The following is a 21189-nucleotide window of genomic DNA, read 5'->3' as shown; positions in this document are numbered from 1 at the left end:
ACAGGGAAGCAAGGCTGTTTGTGTTTGTTAACGTAAGAACTGTAATTCAGGCTTGCCTCTGCAATGCTGGCAGGAATTAATTACTGGCTAATGTTTGTGTTTTTTCTTTGCTTGACCGACTGAACTCCTCAGTGTGCCCATACAACACATGCTGACCTTCATGGTGTGCTTAACTGCTCCTCCCTTAGGTTTTACGCCAACAATGACCTCCCTGGCATGTTGTCGCGGGCTGGCTGCTTAGAAATACTACCCCAAGGAATTGACTTAGCTGTTGCCTTTATGCACGAGGAATCGAGCACGCATATTATTCATTTGGATATAAAGCCAGCGAACATCCTACTGGATTCTGATGAGGATGCCAAGGTTTCTGATTTTCTGAAAGAGAGCCTCTAGCATGGTGGTGATCATACCCCTGTACGAAAATATTTGACGCGTGTGCCAAAATATTTCAGGTATTTTTCCTGTCATGTTCTGATCCATGCCATTCATGCTTTCTTGCTAAAAGTTCCATTTTCATTTTACACTTTATCATTTCATTGTACTTACCAGTATACAACACCGCCTTGTAAAAATCTTGTTGCTTGCTCGCAACAAGTTTGCTGAGCAATTTGCCTGTATAAAATCCATGGTGCCGAAGAGAATCTTGACATGGCTAAGAGATTATGTTCCTCTGTTTTGTCCAACGGGTGTAAAGCAGATTGGAATTCTGCAAGTTCAATGTCAGAGTCAACTAAGTTAGGAAGAGTCTCTGACTTCAGTACCAGGAAAAGTACTACCAAGAGGAACGAGCTTACTGAAAATGGATCAGATCTCAGGTATTCCATATTTCTTTAAATATCTGCAATCAATTTTTCCCTATCGTACTAGTTCCAGTGTTTACAAAGTTAATACTAGCATCTTGTTGATTTGGCTGTGCTGATACACTTATCACATTTCCATCTCACTTAATTCCTAGCCAATACCTTCCTTCGTTACTGTTTCTTTTTATTATGTACTAGCAGTAGTGACATTTTTACCACCACTATGGTCAATGGCCAGTGATACTGATATGTCTGGAGCTGAACATGGTATCAAGGAAGTGAAGGCAAACACAGAAGCTGATTGGATCGCCGCAACTGCTGCTCCTCACCATGCAACAGGGAACCTTGACCTTCTTTCTGGATCCGTTATTGAGCATGATGATCAATTTGTTCATGCGGTCGATGGGGTGCCCAGGAAGGTTGTTGCCCATGGCGCTGTGATCACAGATGCGATGGTATTTCCCGATGTGTGGTTTGTGCCAGGGCTCACAGAAAACCTGGTGTCAGTTAGCCAGCTTGCTGAGCTAGATCACAGCATCGGGTTCGGCCGCGGTGAGTGCTGCATTAGGAGTGCTCGGGATGCCAAGATCGTAGGGAAAGGACGTCTACAGAAAGGTGGAAATTACGTGCTGGACTACCCCAAGGTTCCACTTGCCATATGATTGGTTACGTTCATCAGAAAATTATTTGAGATGGTTACTGAACTACCTTGTGATTTTACATCCCTGGTACAGCGTTGTATGATGTAATTTGAATAAACTAGCAGGGTTGGTAGCTGTGGCTCTGTCTCCGTGGTGCTAGCAGAGCAGGGCTTTAAATAGTTTGGCTTGTATTCGTATGTACTGTATATGGGCTCTCACCTTCATTTCGTTGTCTGATTAAGTAAGAAGGCCTGTGGATTTCGATCAATATGTATTTGTTGCAGTCCTGGTATGCCACTCATTGTTGCGTCGTTTCGATGGCGTGCTTTGTCATTCAGTTTTATTTATCTGAGGGTTATGGTTAGCTCCATGCTTTGAGGACTCTGCTTTGGCCTTTCATGTACCGATCAACTCATCAGAATATGGAGGTGATTACTATGTAACTGTATTTTTTTTCCATTGCCTAGAACAACCGGAAAAGGCTAAATAACAAAATCCACCACTACATGTGCTGTTGTTCCTTGTCCAGTTTAAGTTTGCACATAATTCTGAAGAATGGAAGTAATACAGGTTGGAGTAGAGCTTGAGGTGATGTCTAGGACAGGGTAGCAATGCTAACTTTAAGATATATTAATATTAAAGGATTATAATCACTATTTACTCCAACAAATTGAAAGACAACCAAAATAGAGCCACCTTTGGTCTGCACTAGTCTCCTCCGCTTCTCAAGATGTTTGAATTGTCATATAAAAAATTACATGTGTAGTAATCTTACATTACCATATAAATATAGTTCTTACAATTATATTATTAATATAGATATAGATATATCACACATTTTAGATAAAATGTATAAATTCAGCAAAAGTAACAAATTATACATGGGTTGATGCTTATTTTTATAGTTTGGCCTCTAGTTGGCAGCTTTTTTTTAGGTCGTTTGGTGTTGTTTTTATATTTTGGCCCCTAAGTTGGCAGGTTGTTCTTTTTTTTGTTCTTGTTTCTTTGGATGATTTGGCCCACAATTTGGTAGCTTTTTTGTTCTTGTTGTTAGTGGTTGTTTTTATAGTTTTGCCCCTAGTTTGTTGTTTGTACTTTTTTATTGTTGTTGTACGGGGTTGTTTTTATGACTTTGCCCCCTTGTTTGCAAATTTTTTATTGTTGTTGTTACAGGTTCGTCAACACTTACCAGTATTTTTTATTGATGTCCCCGGTTGCTAGCTTTTTTTGTTGATGTTATTAGTGGTTGTTTATATAATTTGGGCCCCACTTAGCAGCTTGGTTTTTTATTCATGTTGTTAGGGATTGTTTTTATAATTTGACCCCCAGTTGGCAGCTTGTTTTTTTTGTTCTTCTTGCTAGAGGTTGTTTCTATAATTTGCCCCTGGTTGGTAGCTTTTTTTGGTTGATATTGTTAGTGGTTGTTTTTATATTTTGGCCCCCAGTTGCCAGCTTGTTTTCTTTTGTTTCTTTTGGTTTTGCTTGATTATATAATTTGGTATCTAGTTGGCAGCTTCTTTTTCTATGTTGTTATTGCTTGTTTTTATGATTTGGCTCCTAGTTGGCAGATTTTTTTGTTGTTGTTAGTGTTCTTTTTCTTATTTGGCGTCCGCAGTTGCTAGGGTTTTTTGTGGATGCCCCCGGTTGCTAGCTTTTTTTTTGTTGATGTTGTTAATGGCTTTTTATATAATTTGGACCCGAGTTAACTTGTTTTTTTCATGTTTTTTGGGGTTGTTTTTTAGTTTGGGCTCTAGTCGGCAGCTTGGTTTTTTTTGTTCTTCTTTTTAAGGGTTGTTTCTATATTTTGCCCCTAGTTAGTAGCTTCTTTTTCTTTTTTTTGATATTGTTTGTGGTTGTTTTTATATTTTGGCCCCCGTTGGCAGCTTTTTTTTTTGTTTCTTTTGGTTTTGCTTGTGTACATAATTTGGCGCCAGCTGGCAGCTTATTTTTCTATGTTGTTATTAGTTGTTTTTATGATTTGGCTCCTAGCTGGTAGCTTTTTTATTGTTGTTGTTTGGGATAATATTTCTAGTTTGGTGTCTGCAGTAGGCAGATTTTTTATTGACGCCCACAGCTGGTAGCATTTTTTTGTTGATGCTGTTAATGTTTGTTTATATAATTTGGACCCCAATTGGCAACTTGTTTTTTCGTTCTTCTTGTCCAGGAGCATGTCTATAATTTGCCTCCTAGTTGGTAGCATGTTCTTTTTTATTGACATTGTTGGTGGTTGTTTTTATATTTTGGCCTCCAGTTTGCAGCTTGATTTTTTTGTTTCTTTTTGTTTTCTTGTTTATATATATTCCGAGAACTTCTATTTCTATGTTGTTATTGGTTGTTTTAATATTTTGGCTCCAATTTGCAGTTTGTTCTTTTATATGGTCACATTCAAGTGTTTGTATTTTTCTTGGTTTCTAATTAGGGCCATGCACTACGGGAGACGTGTGCTTTGCCGAGTGCAATTGCACTCGGCAAAGAAGGCTTTGCACTCGGCAAAAGCTGTCGGCATATCCCCTCACGGCAACGGCTTCTTTGCCGAGTGCCGCATGTCGGGCACTCGGCAAAGGATTTCCCGAGTGCCACGACGGCACTCGGCAAAGAAAAGCCGCCGTGATGGCCAGGTCACGGTGACGGCCCCTTTGCCGAGTGCCACGCGTCGGCACTCGGCAAAGAAATGTGTTTTTTATTTTTTTTAAAAAATGCTTTGCTGAGTGCCTGCATCTGGCACTCGGCAAAGCTTGTTTTTTTTTTTGGATTTTCTTTGCCGAGTGCTGTAGGTTGGCACTCGGCAAAGCAGTTTTTTTTAATTTTCTTTGCCGAGTGCCTTGACCATGGCACTCGGCAAAGCTGGGAAGCTTAGTGTCCCAGATTCCTAGCTTTGCCGAGTGTCATGGTCATGACACTCGGCAAAGAAGTGAAAAAATTCAAATTTTTTTGGTTTTTAGTCTTCCATCATTGCAAACAAGATATACATCATATATATATATATATATATATAACACAACTATATATCACACAAATATATATAGAATACAAATGTATATCACAATCCACCACAAACACAAACATAGCATACAAGTATCACAATCTCGACTCCCAAATCCAAACTCCAAACACACAAGCATAGTTCACAAAGTTCACAAGTGCATTATATCACAACGGCTGCCATTTGAAGCTCACGGTGACGGTCCGGGTTGGGATGGCCCAAAGTGTGATCCCGGCGACCCTCCGAGGTGGTTCGACGCCGCCCCCGATTGATGCTGCATAAAATAGAAGAGATTGCACGTGAGCGACAAGAGAAGAGATAAATATGCAAGACAAATATCCGCCACGACCACTACCACCACCACCACCACATCACCGCCATCACCAACACTTCACCACCAACACTTCACCACCACCACCACCACATCACCATCATGACCACCACCACCACCACACCACCACCACCACCATGAACACCACAACACTATGACCACCACCATGACCACCACACCACCATGACCACCACACCACCACCACTAGGTTTCACTAGGTTTCTCTAAGTTTCAGCATAGAAAGTAAAACATCATACTTATACTCACCGGGGTAGAATCAGGATGTTGTGGAGGTGGATCTGGAGCAAGCAGCGTCTGTGGGATCGCCCAACCTTGTTGCTAGCCAATTTGCTGCATGAACTTGATCATCTCGGCCATCTGTCGCTGATCTTGCTCCCACTGGGCCTCCAAAGCCTGTAGCCTTTGCCGCTCGACCTCCTGCTCGGCCTGTAGTTCCTGCACCTGGGCCTGCAGCTTTTGAACCCAATGTTTCAATAATGCATAGGTAAGGTCTGTAAAAGTCAAAGAACGGCGAATGAAACAGGAATGCTTACCTAGAGTGCCGACACCGTGGTCGGCCGTTGGTGTATGGGCATGCTTGAGCTCGTGCTCGATGCTCGGAGCTGGTGGAGAGGAGTGGAGGTCGTGTCGAGGACATCATCGCCAATCCAGAACCGCCCATGCTTCTTGCCTTGCCCCACCCTCATCACGAGCTGAGGATCAAGGTGCTCTTCGGTTCTCGGATCGTAGCCCGGGCAATGGACTGACCTTGCCACCTCCATGTACGAAGAGAGGCGGGTGTGGACGCTGGAGTTGGTGTATGCCTCAACCGGGGCATCTGGGTCGTACTCGATGTCGGCCGTCGCCTTGCCCATGTGAGCCAGAGCATATGCCTTGAGTTGACCAACTGGCTGGCCACCATGTGCATCTGACTACGAGAAAGACAACAACATGTGGTTAGAAATGATGCAGAATTGAGCGCGGCTAGATTAGAGCAATGGCGGAGACTTACATATGCCTTTGCATATTTGCTGAGGCTGCGGCTACCCTGATGGTGAGGTACAGCTGGCATCTATAAACGCCTGTCGTGGGCCTCCTCATGCTTCTTCTGCCAGTCCCCGTCCAACCAGGTGTCCACAATATATTCCTAGCAATCAGGGTGGGTGGCGCACCAGCTTGGAATCGCCTACAGGACATCAAGTAGACGACATATCAGAAGATCAAATTAGGCATACTTAATCTCAAAAGAAATGAATATTCATGTTTTGTATTTACCTGTATGTACTGCTCCCTTGTCAGCGTCATCCGTCTTGCCTCCTCTTTGTTGACACGCCTGAGTAGGAACTTGGCATTGTAGTCTATGTGGGCCTGGATGCGGGACTCATAGTGCAAGTCTGTGACACGCCTTTTACAGGAAGTGTAAGCCACATGATACGCACTTTCCTCCTGTCCCTCCTAGATTCTGAAGAAGTCCTACATAAAGACACGACATATCCATTATTTTATTTTAAGAATGTCCAATGAATGCGAGGAATTGAGGAATGTAGTGCAAGAAAGACTTACCCACAACTCCCTAATCACCCGATCTGCCTTGTTTCTACAGCGGATGCCATTATGATCTAGAGCATCCTGCACGAGGGCATAGTGGTCGAACGTCCAGGCCGGCTCCCAATCCTGATCTCCTTTCCTAACTAGGCTAGGGAAGTGTTCCTTTCACAGAAGTCCCAGGATGCCATTCACATTGCATGCTGGGGCCGCCTGGTCCACAAGCACCCAATTCCTGCACAAGTGGTCCACAATAGGTATTACTTGTTATTATGATTTTTCAACATATCAAATGAAGAACATATGAAGTTACTTACTTATCGCCCTCGGGTGCAATCAGTGGACGCCTCTCAACAGGTATCGGTCGCTTCGGGAGCTTTGCGGGACCTCGTTGGTAGGGCTTCGACGTACCAGAGGAAGTGGAACCCCCTACAATCGCCGCCTCCTCATCCTCCATCGCTAGAACCGCCTCCTCGTCCTCCGTTCGTGGACCCCCGTCCCCGTCCAGCGTGTGCTGAAGGTCGTCTTCGTGCACAGGGTCGCGTGAGGAGCTGCGCCCATGGTCAGTCAACGGCTCTCGCCTGGGCCTGCCTCTCGGCCTCCTCGGCCTCTCTGACACCTCCACCTCCTCAGCCGCCGCCATGTCTCTCCGGTTGGCGTAAACCGAGGGGCAGCTCCTCCTAGTGGGTCCCATCACCTGCAATTAAAAAGAGTAAACTAGTAAGTACAGATAAATGAGACGTACTTAGAAAGAGATGCAAAATTAAGAAAATGTAATTATAAAATAACATAGTATTACATGTATTTCTAATATTCTTCATGATCGGGATTATCTGGACGATAGGTATCGTCATCACTATCAAGATTGTCCAAATCCTCAATAGCCTCATCCTCATCGTTGTCATTGCCTAGTCGTAGTCCATCAAGCATTTCCAAGTCCTTCGAATCATGCACCTCATTTGCAGCGTCCTCGTCAAAAACCCATTCATTGTCTGCTTCCATTTTGATCTCTCCGGTTAAGTCTATCTCAAGCATCCCTGGTAGCCCCTCTTCTTGTTGATAGAACTCTCCGTCAGGCGTGTTTGGGTTCAAGTTGTAATCATCAGGGTTTGGGCGAGGTAATCTACCGTGTGGTGATACCTTGTGCACAATATACCAACCCTGAAGACGTGGGTCGGTTTTGCAAGCATATGGACAATAATAAACTTGTGTGGCTTGTTGAGCCACAATATAGACATCTTCTCCTGGATAGAAGAAATCTTGTCGAGTTTCGACTATCCCAAGTTGATGGGACTTTCTCGATACTGCAGGATCAAACCACTGGCATTTGAATATGACAGGATTAAGTGCTTTGGAACCATGGTAGTCGAGCTCATATATTTCTTCAACTGTCCCATAATACTCCTCCTGATCAGTGCCCGGCGTAAATACTCCGGTATTCATGGTCCTTGGATTGGGATGACTCTGCTCGTACCTTGTTGTGTGGAAGCGATATCCATTCATGTCATAAGCGTTAAATGACAAGACCTTATAGTCAAAGCCATTGGCCACCTGTTGTAATTCAGCACTTATAGACACATCCCTTTGGCACTGCAAGTTCAAGCGGGAGAGAAATGAAATCAGGCAACTTGGAACGTCAAACTTAGTAAGAGCTAAGTTGGCCGGTACCTTTTTTTGGAACCATGTAATGAAATCAGGCGAACCATGTTGAAGAAGGGTCTCTCGTTCATGGTCAGAAGGTGGCCTTGAATGATGCCATGATTCATCAAAAAATTCTCTACACCGATAAGGAACAATGTTGTTGGATGTACAAAAGTTACGGAGTATGTAACAAGTTCGTTGAGAACTTACCCCAGATACGTTTCCACTTCGTCAAGGTTGGTCAACACGTAGAGTATGATCTTGAGCCACTCTTCATAGCTCAAGGTCTTTGTGGTCGCTCCACTTGCTCTCCCGCGTGGCCCTTTGAAAAGGCTAAGGGTCGATTCATTTTCGTCCTCGTTGTACCGAGCGGGTGGATTATGCATGCTAGGAAGGTTCTCATTATAGTATGTTGTTATGAAGTCTGGGTTTTAGGCATCGTACATCACAACTTGCTTGAAAACTTCTAAATTTTTTACCACAGCCTCTACATACGATGACACGACACCTCGACAAGTTTCGTGATGTTCGGACTTCGTTTGCATTTTATATAATTAAAAAACACTTTTTTAACAAGTTGGTGGTCATGTTTCATGAAACAGATGTTCGAAATTTCACGAATGTCCCTGCACACGGCCTCAAAATACACTCAAAAACATGAATACCATTTTTTGAATCGCTAAATTCTAATATTTCATGCACCTGCAGTTCAAATTTACTTTTTCAAGAAAAATTCAAGTAAACATAAAAAAATTAAAAAAATATACCAAAAAGTCATAGAAATGTTCCAAATTGGAACATGTGCTTCAAGGTACTGTATAAATGCCACAGAAAAAATTTGAAAACAAAAAAATACTTTGCCGAGTGTCGGAATTGGCACTCGGCAAAGGAACCTCTTTGCAGAGTGCAAGGTGTTGTAACACGGCCTCCGAGAGTGGCGGAGACCTATGCGGCCAGCAGTTCGCAAAGACGTCTCCGACCAACTACCTAAGTAAAGGCCCAGCTACCACGCCTCCAGACCCAGAAAGATGACAGTTTCTCAGACTGCTTGCAGGACGCTGCCGGTGACCCTGGCGTAGCCTCCGCCCGGTTAGCTCGTGGGCGTCTCCAGGCGGAGGGGGCGGAGGCCGCCCCGCTGCAAGCCTAATCAAGTGCCAATGTCACCTACGTGTGTGTGCAGGTAACCAGAGGAAGGTGCTCGTGGACGGCGCGGGCGCGCCGGTTCGGCCTCCGCTCGTAGGGGTAGAGACCCAAGCAGGAGGACGGCAATACTGGGCGTCGGGGGTCTGCGGCCTCGGCGTCCCAGGGGCGGAGACCGATGGCGGAGGCCTAAAGGCCCTTCGCCGAATCCTGAGGCCCGATGGGGCGGAGATCGACGGCGGAGGTCCAAAGGCCCGTCGCCGAATCCTGAGGCCTGATGGGGCGGAGACCGACGGCGGAGGTCCAAATGCCCATCGCCGAATCCTGAGGCCTGATGGGCCGGCTGATCGCGCAGGCCCAGTACCTGAGGGCGGCATGACAAGATTACCCCCTAGAGGAAAGGCGAGTAGTGAAATATTCCGAGAATGTACTGTAGCAGTTGAAGGGTACTATTGTAAACTCTGTAAAAGTGGTAGTTGAGCCCTATAAATAGGGAACACTTGTAACAGTACGGGAGGTTGAAAAATGAATTAATGAAACCCTAGTTTTACGTGCCATTTCCCTACACACCCACTTGTCGTGCCTGTTTCTCGAGCCTCCGCCTGAGGGCAGCGCTTGGCGGGCGGAGGCCTCTACCTCCTCCACACAATCTGAGACCGCCAGTCTCAACACCAGGCTTGCGGCACTCGGCAAAGACAACACGTTTGCCGAGTGCTAACAGCCAGCACTCGACAAAGGATGACGGAGGGGCCACCAGCGTCGGCTGAGGTATTTTGCCGAGGGTTATTCTTTGCCGAGTGTCTAACACTAGGCAAATAGGACGTTTGCCGAGTGTCCCTCTTTGCCGAGTGTTTTTGACACTCGGCAAAGACGGCCTTTGCCGAGGGCCGGCTTTGCCGAGTGCGGCACTCGGCAAACTGCCTCTTTGCCGAGTGCCCGTGTTTCGACACTTGGCAAAGCGCCGAGCACTCGGCAAAGAGCACGTCTCCCGTAGTGCATGGATAGCTTGCATATTAAGATAGAATGGTAGTGAGGAGTAATATAACTTTATTATAGAAGATATAGGGTAGGGCTAACAACAATAAGAATAAAGGAAGTTTATATCATTACATCCCCTGCTCATCAAAAGACAGAGCATGGTTAGAATGCTTTGTGTGTGAAAGAGTTACCAATATGCGTTAAGAGCAGGTGTAATGATCGATGCACGAAGGAACCTAGCACGATAGTGATGCACGGGCTAGATATTCTTATCTCTGCTTGTTAGGAGATTCTTCCTAGCTCAAATTTGTCCTTTGTGCCTGTAGGGATCGACGTGATTAAGTATTAACCATGTGATGTGACCAGAATCTATCTATTCCTCCGTTTCGTAGTACACATGTACACGTTTGTTACGGAATGAGGTACTAATGGAAAAACCTAAGAAAAAAGAGTGTCTAGTTATTCATCGACAAATTTTATGTGGTCAAATCTGTTCGATTTTTTATAAATGCTACACGGTAGACAGTTGTAACATAAATCCTAAAACACAATCAAGCGTATATAAAAATCTGATAGATCTAGTAAAAAAATTTGTAAATAGATCAATAGCAAAGGTCAGAAAAAAGATAGGAAAGATAAGAAGTACCAAAAAGAAAATTTGTCCGTTCACTTATTGGCGACTAATTGCATGTTAAAGGCATCTCAGTGGAGATCACCACCACAGCCGTTTAAATAAAAAAAAACAGACGAAGCAAGGAAATGAGAAATATAAATAAGATGTGGAAATGGTTTTGAATATCGAGCAGGTAAGCATCGATACTTCTGCTTGTTAGCTCAAATTTATCCTCCGTGCGTGCGTGTACAGTTGAGATCGACATAGTAAGTAGTATTTTTTATGAATTGTACCTCGCGGGGAGTGGGGGTTGGGTGGCTGTGGTGGAGTTCCCCACCTGTATTATGGCTGTGTTTAGTGGTAGGAATTTAGATTTTGGGGCTACTTTAGCACGTTCATTTTTATTTGGTAAATAGTGTTCAAACATGAACTAATTAGGCTCAAAACGTTCGTCTCGCAATTTCCCACCAAACTGTGCAATTAGTTTTTCTTTTCGTCTACATTTAATGCTCCATGCACGGGCTGCAAACATTCGATGTGACAGGTACTGTAGCAACTTTTTGGAAGTTAGGGTGAAACTAAACAAGGGCTATATTACAAAACAGAGTTTTTATATAGTGGCAAAGCCAGGGAATCCCAAGGAGTTATATCCTACGGACATGAATAAAATAATGGCTTGGCTAACGCCTGCACGTCCGGACAGGCCCTGATCGGCCGCCTGCGCCTGCCTCGTCTACTTTGCCTGTCCGCCCGCCCACGCCTGTTCCTGCACCTGCCTGCCCACCCTATCTGCAGCCTGTTCGGGAGGCCGTATCGTATCGTGGATTATTTACTGCTGGCTGGTTTGGTGTGAGAGAAAAATACTGTTCCCGGCTGGAAATTTACGATCGTTTACGAGCAAGCGAACAGGCTGGTTTGCCGAACGCATGTGCTTGCTGTTGCCCATGCACGTGGGACCGCCCACGCCTTGTATCGCTTCCCGTGCACATGCGGGGACCGCCTCCTCTGGCGCCCACTTTCCGCGCCATCTAATGAAAACACCTGCAGCATGAAGCTATGTATGAAACAGATGAAGCATTTATAATATACGCTTGCAATATATGTGTATAGCACTGTAGCATATGCAACATCCAGATAAAATACTTGCAACATACGTACATAATAGCTGGAACATTTGAAACGTACACTCGCAACATATGTGTATAGCCATTGTAACATATGCGATATCGGATCTACTTTTGCAACATCCAAACGAAACACCTGTAACATTCAGACGAAACATATGAAACATACATCTCAAACGCATGAAACATACGGTTGCAACATGTACTCATCTATTTACAGCTTGGGCAAAGAGAGGCTCGTTGATGCGGAGCTCGATGTCATGGAGTAGCGCGGAGGTTGCTAGTACAGGGTGCTCATCGGCGGCATGGGCCTCAGCAGTGGCATTGACAGGTGGATGGAGCGCGGCCGCGGTGAGTGGCGCGAGTCCGACGTGATGGAGGTGGTGAATCCGTGCATGGGCCGGGGCATGCGGCGCGTGACGCGGCGAGCGGCCCGCGCGGCGCGCAGCGAGGGTGGGTCGCCGGACGGATGCCCTGAACCGAGCATTATCGATAAAATAAAATAAATCATGTCGCCTGTATTATATCGTCTGCATGCCTGCCGATCATGGCCCAAAGCGACGAGATCGATGAGCCGGCATCGGGTGCTGAGTATGTCCTTAGAAATACAGCCAGTCTAAGGCCATGTCTTTGTTGGCCACCGGCATGCTCCAAATTCGACGCCCGTGACTTCGTTAGGCACCCACGACATATATATATATACTTCTATATACGTATACATGAACAAAATAAATCAACCATATGCACTTAAATTAAGCGCTTATGACGTGACCCCAATTTGTTATGTATTCCCTATAATAATAATGCACGTCTGCTACAGAACGTGTTACTATTATTTTTACACATAAAAGCCACCAAAAAGCCACTTATTAGGAAACAACCTTAGGGATAAAATGTATAAAAAAACTTGCTCTTAATTACAAGTTTAGGGCATCTGAGGGGACTGTCCAAAGATGTTAAATAAAATAGATGATGCCATTGTAATTCTTTTTGAAATACTTACAGTACTACGCGCACACTCACAATGCACACCCCCTCTACGATGGCACCTACGCAAACATACTTCTATGAGCACCTCTGAAGATTAGGCCAGTAAATCTCGAGATTGACGAAATCATCACTGACATGCCTCTCGCTGTCGACGGGAACATCGCCTACCACTGAAAGAATAACGACGTTAAATCCTAGAATAAATTCATATTCATATGATTTTATGAGTACCCGTGCAAAGTCATGGACTTTAACCCGGGTAGACAATTTCATCACAAGAAACCAAACCAACTAAACTACGCTCAGTACCACGATGCCATTATTGTATATAGTGGAAATGAGAAGTGTTTAAACAAGTTGAGGAAATGGTTTTGGAGTGAGGAAAGATGAAGCCCTATCGTAGCTATATGCTGATGACAGTTTTGCTAAATATGGTTTGGAGGGGGATGGAAACCTACAAATATAAGCTTTAGGCAGCGTGCTCCCCAAAAGTGCAATCTGTCTATTTTTCTTCAGGGTTTTAAATCTTCGACTAGCGGCACTCTGAAGATGTCTCCTCTATAAATAGTCATGACAAAAAAAATCATTACCTTTTCATATGAAGTCGGTTGGACACTAACTTTATATCAAAATTGTAGAGATCCACACGATCTATATATAATTTTTTATTGATAAGTTTTTTATTTAAATTTATTTAGAGTCCCATCTTTGAGTTCTCAGATTTTTGAAATTTAAAATTTATGATTTTGAAATAATCTTGGATGTGTTGACCTGGGCTATAGCAAAGTTGTTGTTCTGCATACGTTATGTAACTTTTGTAGTTTACAAACTTTTGATTGAAGCTGTTTAGGTCCACATATATTCATTTGAAGTTCTTAGGTTTTAAATTTACTACATGTAACTTTAAAAAAAAATTGATAATCAACTTACCTTGAATCTAAGTGAGCCCACTCCAGTTACAAGAACGAGTACGAACAGCTAGTGTGTGCAACGGCCTGCTTGCTCATCCAATTGGAAAATAAAACGTGCACATTCAAAATTTCCCAAAATCCAAATAGCAAACTTCATGCGGTTTTCCATTTTTATGGTACATACATACTATTACTGTGCCCGTCACGCTAGCATGTCTGCAGACTGCACTCTAGCAGCAGTACGTCTCAGAACTTTTTGATGAATTCGTAGATGTGCTCCGTCACCTCCTCCGCCTTCTCGAGGTGGACGTAGTGCCCAGCGCCGGCGATCACCGCCACTTCCTCCAGTCCCGGCACGTCGCGCTGGAGCCCGCCCTTGTGTATGTACTCCTTCACCCGGTTGTACGACATGGCGTCCTCCCCAGCGATGTACTTGGTCGGCACGGTCACCTTAGCCCCTGTCCATGGCGCCGTCAGCTCCCAGTTGCTACACCACACCGGCCAAGTGCACAGCACAGATTAGTACTTCCACTCTGAGATTATTAATCAGCGAAAGCGAAACGATGTAATGAATGATAAAGAGGATCAAGCAAAGGTTGATCGGATCCTGAATTCATTTGTTCTTTCTTACAGGTCGAGGCAGCGGAAGGAGTTCATGGCGCCGGCGAACCCTGTCTCGTCGAACTTGGCGGCGAGGACGTGGACGAACTCCTCCGTGAGCCACGGCGGCAGTGGGATGTCCTGGTCCTGAGGCCCCCACCACTCCGGCGACAGTGAGATGGCGCCCGTCTCGCGGGTGGTGAGGAGCTTCCTGAAGATGAACCTGGTGTCCATCCGCGCGAACTCCGCCTCCATGGCTCCGGGCTCCTGCAGCCGCAGCAGGTAGTAGCCGTCGCCGAAGAGCCGCCGGAACGCCTGCAGCGGGCGCACGCTGGGGTTGCGCGGCATGAAGGCGCCGCTCATGTTGACGAGTGCGCGGACCCGGTCGGGGCGGACCGTGGCGAGGTGCCACGCCAGGAGCGCGCCCCAGCCCTGGCCGACCACGAACACCCGAGCCAGGGAGAGCGCGTCGAGGACGCCCACCACGTCGCCCACGAGGTGGAAGATGGTGTACGAGGACGGGGACGGCGGCGCCGACGAGTCTCCGTAGCCTCGGAGGTCCGGGGCCAGGCAGCGGTAGCCCCGCGACGAGAGCGACATCAGCGGGTGCTGCCACGAGTGCCAGAGCTCCAGGAAGCCGTGCAGGAACAGCACCGTGCCGCCCGCGGAGCCGTCGCCGGCCTCGGCCACGTGGATCTTGATGCCGTTCAGCTCCAGCGTCCGGTGGGTTACGCCCTTCGACTCCGTCGCCGTCGCCATCCCTCGATCTATCTCGGCTGCTTCAATGCCTCTGTGTGTGTGTGTGTGTGTTTCGTGTCACCCTGTCAGTCTCTCTCTCTCTCTCTCTCTCTTGCAATATGCTTTTGCTTTGTCTGGTAGCAGGGGATGCCGCAAGGGCATCTTCGACAAGTCCTGACCTGCTGTTGGTATATCTACGGACTACGTGGGCACCCTTTTCGTTGTCCTCACCAGCTGCTAAAATCATCGAGCATTATCATCACTAGAACAACACAACAGCGATCCATTGGGCGTGGGGTCCACCGCATAAGCATATTCAATTTACATGTGTTCGAGAAACGGACAACAAAAACAGACAAAACCCACAGGGAAATGATTTCTTGACCTCCCTATGGGCAAATACTGTAACAAATGGCTTCATAGAGAAATAAATTTGCCCATGAGTTTCCTGACAAACTATTCTTGTCGGTATTTTATTTTCTGATGGCGAGGTACCAGTCGAAGGTAGTGTCATTGGCATCGGCGAACAACGGGGAAATATGAAGACGGGTAATGACTTTGGTGCGAGACTTCCCTCCAGCGCGTGTCCAAACCAGAACCACGCGCACACGGGATCCGCGCGGCTTCGAGTGAGGAAGGCGATTCTATACAACGCTGCTAGAGCCGACGTCTCCACCTCGGGCCATGAGCCTTCCCCATCATTTCACGAGACAATGAGGCTTCCATCTCAAGGCATCGGCAGGGGTTTCTTGCAAAAAAATACATCACACAAACGGAGTGAAGAGACGCATTGTACATGCCCTTACGTATGGACCCAATGACAACGGGACTCGCATTTCCTTTTCCCACTAGCTCCATAAATGTACAAATCGGGTGGCGTTTGAGTATAACCACTAGGAAACAGAGAGCCATCTCTCATGGAGTGAAATGGAGATCAAGAGTCACAGATGAACATGGCGCACACATTCACTGACATGCGTAGGGGATGGAGGCACCAAGGCGACTGGCGTCATGGAAGGCGCATTGGGGCAACTGGTGTGTGGTATATGGGCGGCGGATGTGCTTTGTGCGATGCTTGGCCGTGAGGAAGACATGAACAAAAAAAGAGAGAAATAGTTAGAGAGTATGACAGGTGGGGCGCACATATATATGGCAATTGGTGCCCGCTGATAATTAATACTAACGATGTCAAAATATTAGGTCATCCCACACTTCTAAATCGCTCTAACACGACAAAAAATTAGGATGGACCTATCATGTCAACCACACACAGAACTAGGGCCGTCCCATTTCAAAAATCAGGGATGGGGCCATCCCATCCCACCTTGGGTCCAAACACGATAACACATGTCACTAGAAGGTCATAGATTTCTCAATCTTGGATGAGTGAAGGACCAATTTTTAACCTTTGGAAAGTCCATGTTGGGTGATGGTTCGAATCAGGTTCTTGGTTGGCAGACATCCTTTTAAAATAGAATATCCAAATCTTTTAAATATTGTTAGCCAAAAGCATGCTACAGTTGCACATACCCTAAGTATATGGTTCCTCTTCCTGTTTTGTGTTCAGAGAATAAGCTACTAGAGTGGAATAGCCTTGTAGCAAGGGTTGTGAACGTTACATTATATGATGAAAGGGATACATTCTTTTGGCTTTTGAAACCTAATGGTCCACTCACAGAAGATTCCAGGTATATGACACCTTGTCAACAAAGGGATTAATGTTGCTATGTATATTTGGCTTTGGAATGTGAACCTACCTCTGAAAATAAAGATTTTTCTATTGTTCCTAAAATGTGAGGGGAGTGGGCTTGTTTACCTTAACCAAATATAATTTACCAAGGAAAAATTTGGAACAGAAATAAATCTGGAGCCTTGGGTTGCAAGAATAAAACAATTCAACAACTGTTTTTTTATTGCCCTTGTGCAAAATTAATTTCTTGTAGCACCCGGTTTTAAAAACAAAACCAGATACACACCATATGTGAGCCCAGGAAGTCAAATCTCACATATAGCTACAAATAAAGGTAATATCAATAGATAATGCTTAATATATAACATACTTAGTATAAAGGATATAACCTTAGACAGCAAACAGCGGAAAGACAATTTCAATCTTCGGGTGAAGACTCCAATTCCACAGGGACAACTGACTGGTTGATCACAAGTCTAATTCCTCCAAACTCTAGCAATCTGATACCCATCCGGAATTTTTCCAATGGTTTAAAAAGTAAAGCAAGCATAAGTACATGTCGTACTCAACAAATGTAACATGGGGTTCATGAGGCTCAAATGGTTGACACATGTTTACTGCGGTTAGCTTTTAGTGAGTCATGATTTTAGCAATTGAGTAGCAACAAGTTTATTCACAATCCCACATAAACACATGATCAGGTAAACATGAATAATGAATAGCATAAACAGTAATCATTAGTGAGCATCTGTATCATCAATATCATTAATGTTCATCATCTATTCCGTAAGGGTTACAAGGCCGCTCGTGATCGTGACCACGGCTGATATACCAGTTTTACACTCTGCAGAGGTTGTACACTTTCGCCATGAGCCATGATTTACCCTTTCACCCGAGGTGGCCAACTTCTTGACCCACTACCAAGGAAGGTCGACAGGGTTCACTATAAAGCCTTTCAAATGTTCGTCTAACAAGTTAGGGCCGCTAGGTTTCTCCATCAATAAGCATGAACTCCCCTCCAAGGAGTGACTGACAAAAGGTCAAGAAACCAAAATGCACTCAGCCTGGCAGACAAAGGTCATACCTGTCGAAGCCCCTCTTGCGCCATAAAGGTAACCACTAACAAGCTAGAAAAGGTCCTCATACTTGACTAAAGCCAGAGCCATGTGACCATCACAGTTGTACTGTAAGTCCCAGATGATCATTTACAGATAAGTCATTAGGGAGAGGAATCTAGAACACCATAAAATAGCCCAATGCTCTAGCCCCCTTGTTCCATATTGCTAAAATGCATCTTTTAGTATTTATTGCATATACCATTAGTCAAGTTACAAGATCATGGCTTTGGTTGAGCACTAGCCTCATACTACCCAATGCAATACCCCATAGGTAACAAGGAATCCAGGATATTAAATAGCTAGAAAAATTACTACGGTTGCCAAGGTAGACACATGCATATGATTAAAATGATATTAAGGTCACAAGGAAGATCCCGTGCTATACTTGCCTTAAACTCGGATCCTTCTTCTATTGAATTGTAACCTCAAAGGACTTTTTCTGGATCACCAACTTCTTTTATATCACAAACGTAAAGCTCACAGACTGGACATGATCATAAAGCACCATACAAGCATCCATGCAATCATACATGAAGCAAACAATAGAACTAAATTAGAACAGTATACCAAACATAATAAACAACAAGTAAAAAGGTTTTAAAGATGTTCTACACGTTACTACGATCACACAGCGCGCGAGAAGCACTCTAATCGGAGCTATAACGAAGAAGTTATGAATTAAATAAGATTTCCTTTAATAAAATAATAGATTAAATCTAACCTCGAATTTCAAAAGTTGAAAATATATTTATCAGTAGTTTGAACATGTAGATTACTCAATTACGAATCTAACGCAACTTGAATGGATCAAATCATAGTTAAAATGGAGAAGTTATGGCCTAAAGAAAATAGTGGCAAAACTGTAAATAGATGAAAACGTATTTTGGATCTAACTGAAGCAATTATGTTTTCAAAAGAAGAAAACGTATTTTGAGTCTAATAGAGGAATTGTATGCTTTCTGAAAGAGAAAACGTATTATGAATCTAATAGAGGGAAACTACGCTTTCAGAATAGGAAAACGTATTTTGAAAATGCACTTTGGACCGCGGGTTCAAAATCAGAAAAGTGGAGGGGCTCTTATGCAAAATTACCCGTGAAGGGGTACGGTGAGGTCTGGACTGTCGGATCGAGATTGGACGGTGCAGATCAGATGGGGGGATGGCGTGGCCGGCGGCGAGCTGAGCGGCGGCGTCATGGCCGGGAAAACCAGGACCTCACCGGCGTTATCGAACTAGGGCCTACGGGCCTTGGTTTGGCTCAGGAAAAGTACAGAGAGCAAGAGGAGACGATGGCGAACCCAACTAGGAAACATACAATGGCGCGGAGTGAAGGGAGGTGGCGCGTGGCTCGGCGTGGCATGGCGAACGACGGCGCTTAGGGTTCGCGGCGGCGCGGCGACTCGGCGGATGCGACTTGCTCTAGAGCTTGGTAGGGAGGCGGCATGGTGTGGCGCTGCTATTTAAGAGGCGGGGAGGCTTGGGGCGCACGTCAACGATCGCATACAGGAGGAAGGAGACGGCGCAGAGGTAGAAGAAATGGCTGATAGGTGGGACCCACCTGTCAATGGCCGCTCATGGGGAGGAGACGCTGTTGCGCTTCGGCTGGGCCGCTTGCTGGGCTTCTCGAGCTGGGCCTCAGTGTGGGAGAAAGGTGGAAGCGGGCTAGCGGTGTGAGAGAAAGGGGGAAGGCGAGTGCGGGCTGACCTGCTGGGCTGCCAGTAGCCACGGGCCAGAAGAGAGAGGGAGAGTTTTTTTCTTTTATTTCAAAACCATTTTAAAAGCAATTTGAATCATTTTGAGTTTTAGATCAAAACCACTCATCACAATAAATCAAATGCAACGGCATGAATGCTCAAACATGTTGCTACCTTATGATAAATTTTTAATTTAATGAAAAATATTATTTTTCCTATATTTCATGGCACAAAATGCAAATTCAAATCATTTTTCATCTATTTTAAAAAGGGGTAAATTTTAGGGTGTTACATTTCTTTAGTGTGCTGTATATATTGTTTTAGGCTTAAGACCAACCATAGATGTTATTGACCATTTTCATAGATGCTATAAACAAGGTCGTGGGATAAACAACTCTTTGTTGTTGATAGGAGGTGTAACCATTTGCTAGTCAATATGGCCTACGAGGAACGAAGATGTTTTTAACAAATATCAACATAAAACTTTTTTGCAGGTCTTGTTCAGAAACACAACAGTAACAACACTAGGCGCAAGTACAACCGTTTGATTACAACAAAGAACATATATATTTGCCAAGTGTGTCGAGAGCTAGAAATGGTGGCTATGCATTTCTTTCCTTCCTTTGGATGACCAAATAATGCTAGAATTAAGATTCGAGTTAGTTTAATCTTCTGTAACAAGTGGTTTGATTCGATCCGTTAGTTCCAAGGGATGATGCCAGATTGAGTTCCTTTATCTAAAACTAGCAAAATTGCCCGTGCGTTGCAACAGGAGAAAAAAAATTGTCAATGTTAATAGGAAGCAAGGACGAAAACGTTACATATCTATTATCTTTTATATTATACCATTCTATAAAATTTCAATTCTATAATTTATTTTATGGTGACCATAACATCCACAACATAAATTAATATCGATGATACTAATATAACAATATCCTATTAAGGTTGTATCGAATTAAATATTATTTGGACTGATTTTTTCCTATATTGTAAGGTATACAAATATTTACTCATAAACGGACAACACAACAAACAAAACCAACAGGGAAATGATTTCTTGGACCTCCCAATGGGCAAATACTGAGACAAATAGCGTGACAGAGAAGTGAATTTGCCCATTGGTTTCCTGACAAGCTATTCTTGTCGGTATTTTATTCTCTTATAGCGAGGTACCGGTCCAAGGTGGTGTCGCAGGCGTCGGCAAACAACGTGGAAATATTATGAAGATGGGGAATGACTTTGGCGCGAGACTTCCCTCCGGCGCGCGTCCAAACCAGAATCCCGCGCACACGGGATCCGCAAGGCTTCGAGTCAGGAAGGCGATTCTGTACAACGCTGCTAGAGCCAACGTCTCCGTCTCGGGCCACAAGCCTTCCCCATAGGCTTCCGTCTCATGGCATCGGCGGGAGGTTTCTTGCAAAAAATACATCACAAAGATGGAGTGAAGAGATGCGTTGTTGTACATGCCTTTACGTATGGACCCAATGCCAATGGGACTCGCATTTACTTTTCCCACTAGCTCCATAAATGTACAAATCGGGTGGCACTTGAGTATAACCACCAGGAAACAGAGAGCCGTCTCCCAAGCAGTGAAATGGTGATGGAGAGTCATGGATGAACATGGCGTACATTCGCTGACCAGCATTAAT

At 44.8% G+C, this 21189-nt stretch overlaps 2 protein-coding genes across 2 annotated transcripts in view; one reads left to right on the top strand and one right to left on the bottom strand.

Annotated features, from left to right (window-relative positions):
- LOC136485849 (protein PYRICULARIA ORYZAE RESISTANCE 21-like) overlaps positions 1-8948 on the top strand; it is a 62988-nt gene extending 54040 nt beyond the window's left edge. Inside the window, exon 4 of the transcript XR_010766578.1 lies at positions 8853-8948. The gene's annotated coding sequence lies outside the window, so the exon portion shown is untranslated. The remainder of the gene's footprint in view (positions 1-8852) is intronic.
- A 4906-nt stretch (positions 8949-13854) lies between these two features.
- Positions 13855-15155, bottom strand: LOC136485844 (uncharacterized). The gene is made up of 2 exons (XM_066482666.1): positions 14329-15155; positions 13855-14184 (listed from the first exon to the last, which is right to left on the bottom strand). The coding sequence occupies exons 1-2, from the start codon at positions 15054-15056 to the stop codon at positions 13944-13946; spliced, it is 969 nt and encodes a 322-aa protein (XP_066338763.1). The 5' UTR covers positions 15057-15155; the 3' UTR covers positions 13855-13943.
- Positions 15156-21189: the final 6034 nt, after the last annotated feature.

The sequence above is a fragment of the Miscanthus floridulus genome, chromosome 10, assembly GCF_019320115.1.
Source record: "Miscanthus floridulus cultivar M001 chromosome 10, ASM1932011v1, whole genome shotgun sequence".
Classification (NCBI taxonomy): Eukaryota; Viridiplantae; Streptophyta; class Magnoliopsida; order Poales; family Poaceae; genus Miscanthus; species Miscanthus floridulus.
This window is presented reverse-complemented; position numbering and strand designations above follow the sequence as displayed.

Bases quoted from the DNA above. Each gene is read 5' to 3' on its own strand.
- LOC136485844 (XM_066482666.1), bottom strand. From the start codon at position 15,056: ATGGCGACGGCGACGGAGTCGAAGGGCGTAACCCACCGGACGCTGGAG. The intron at 14,185-14,328 runs GTAAGAAAGAAC...GGTGTGGTGTAG, and splicing joins TCCTTCCGCTGCCTCGACCT to CAACTGGGAGCTGACGGCGC.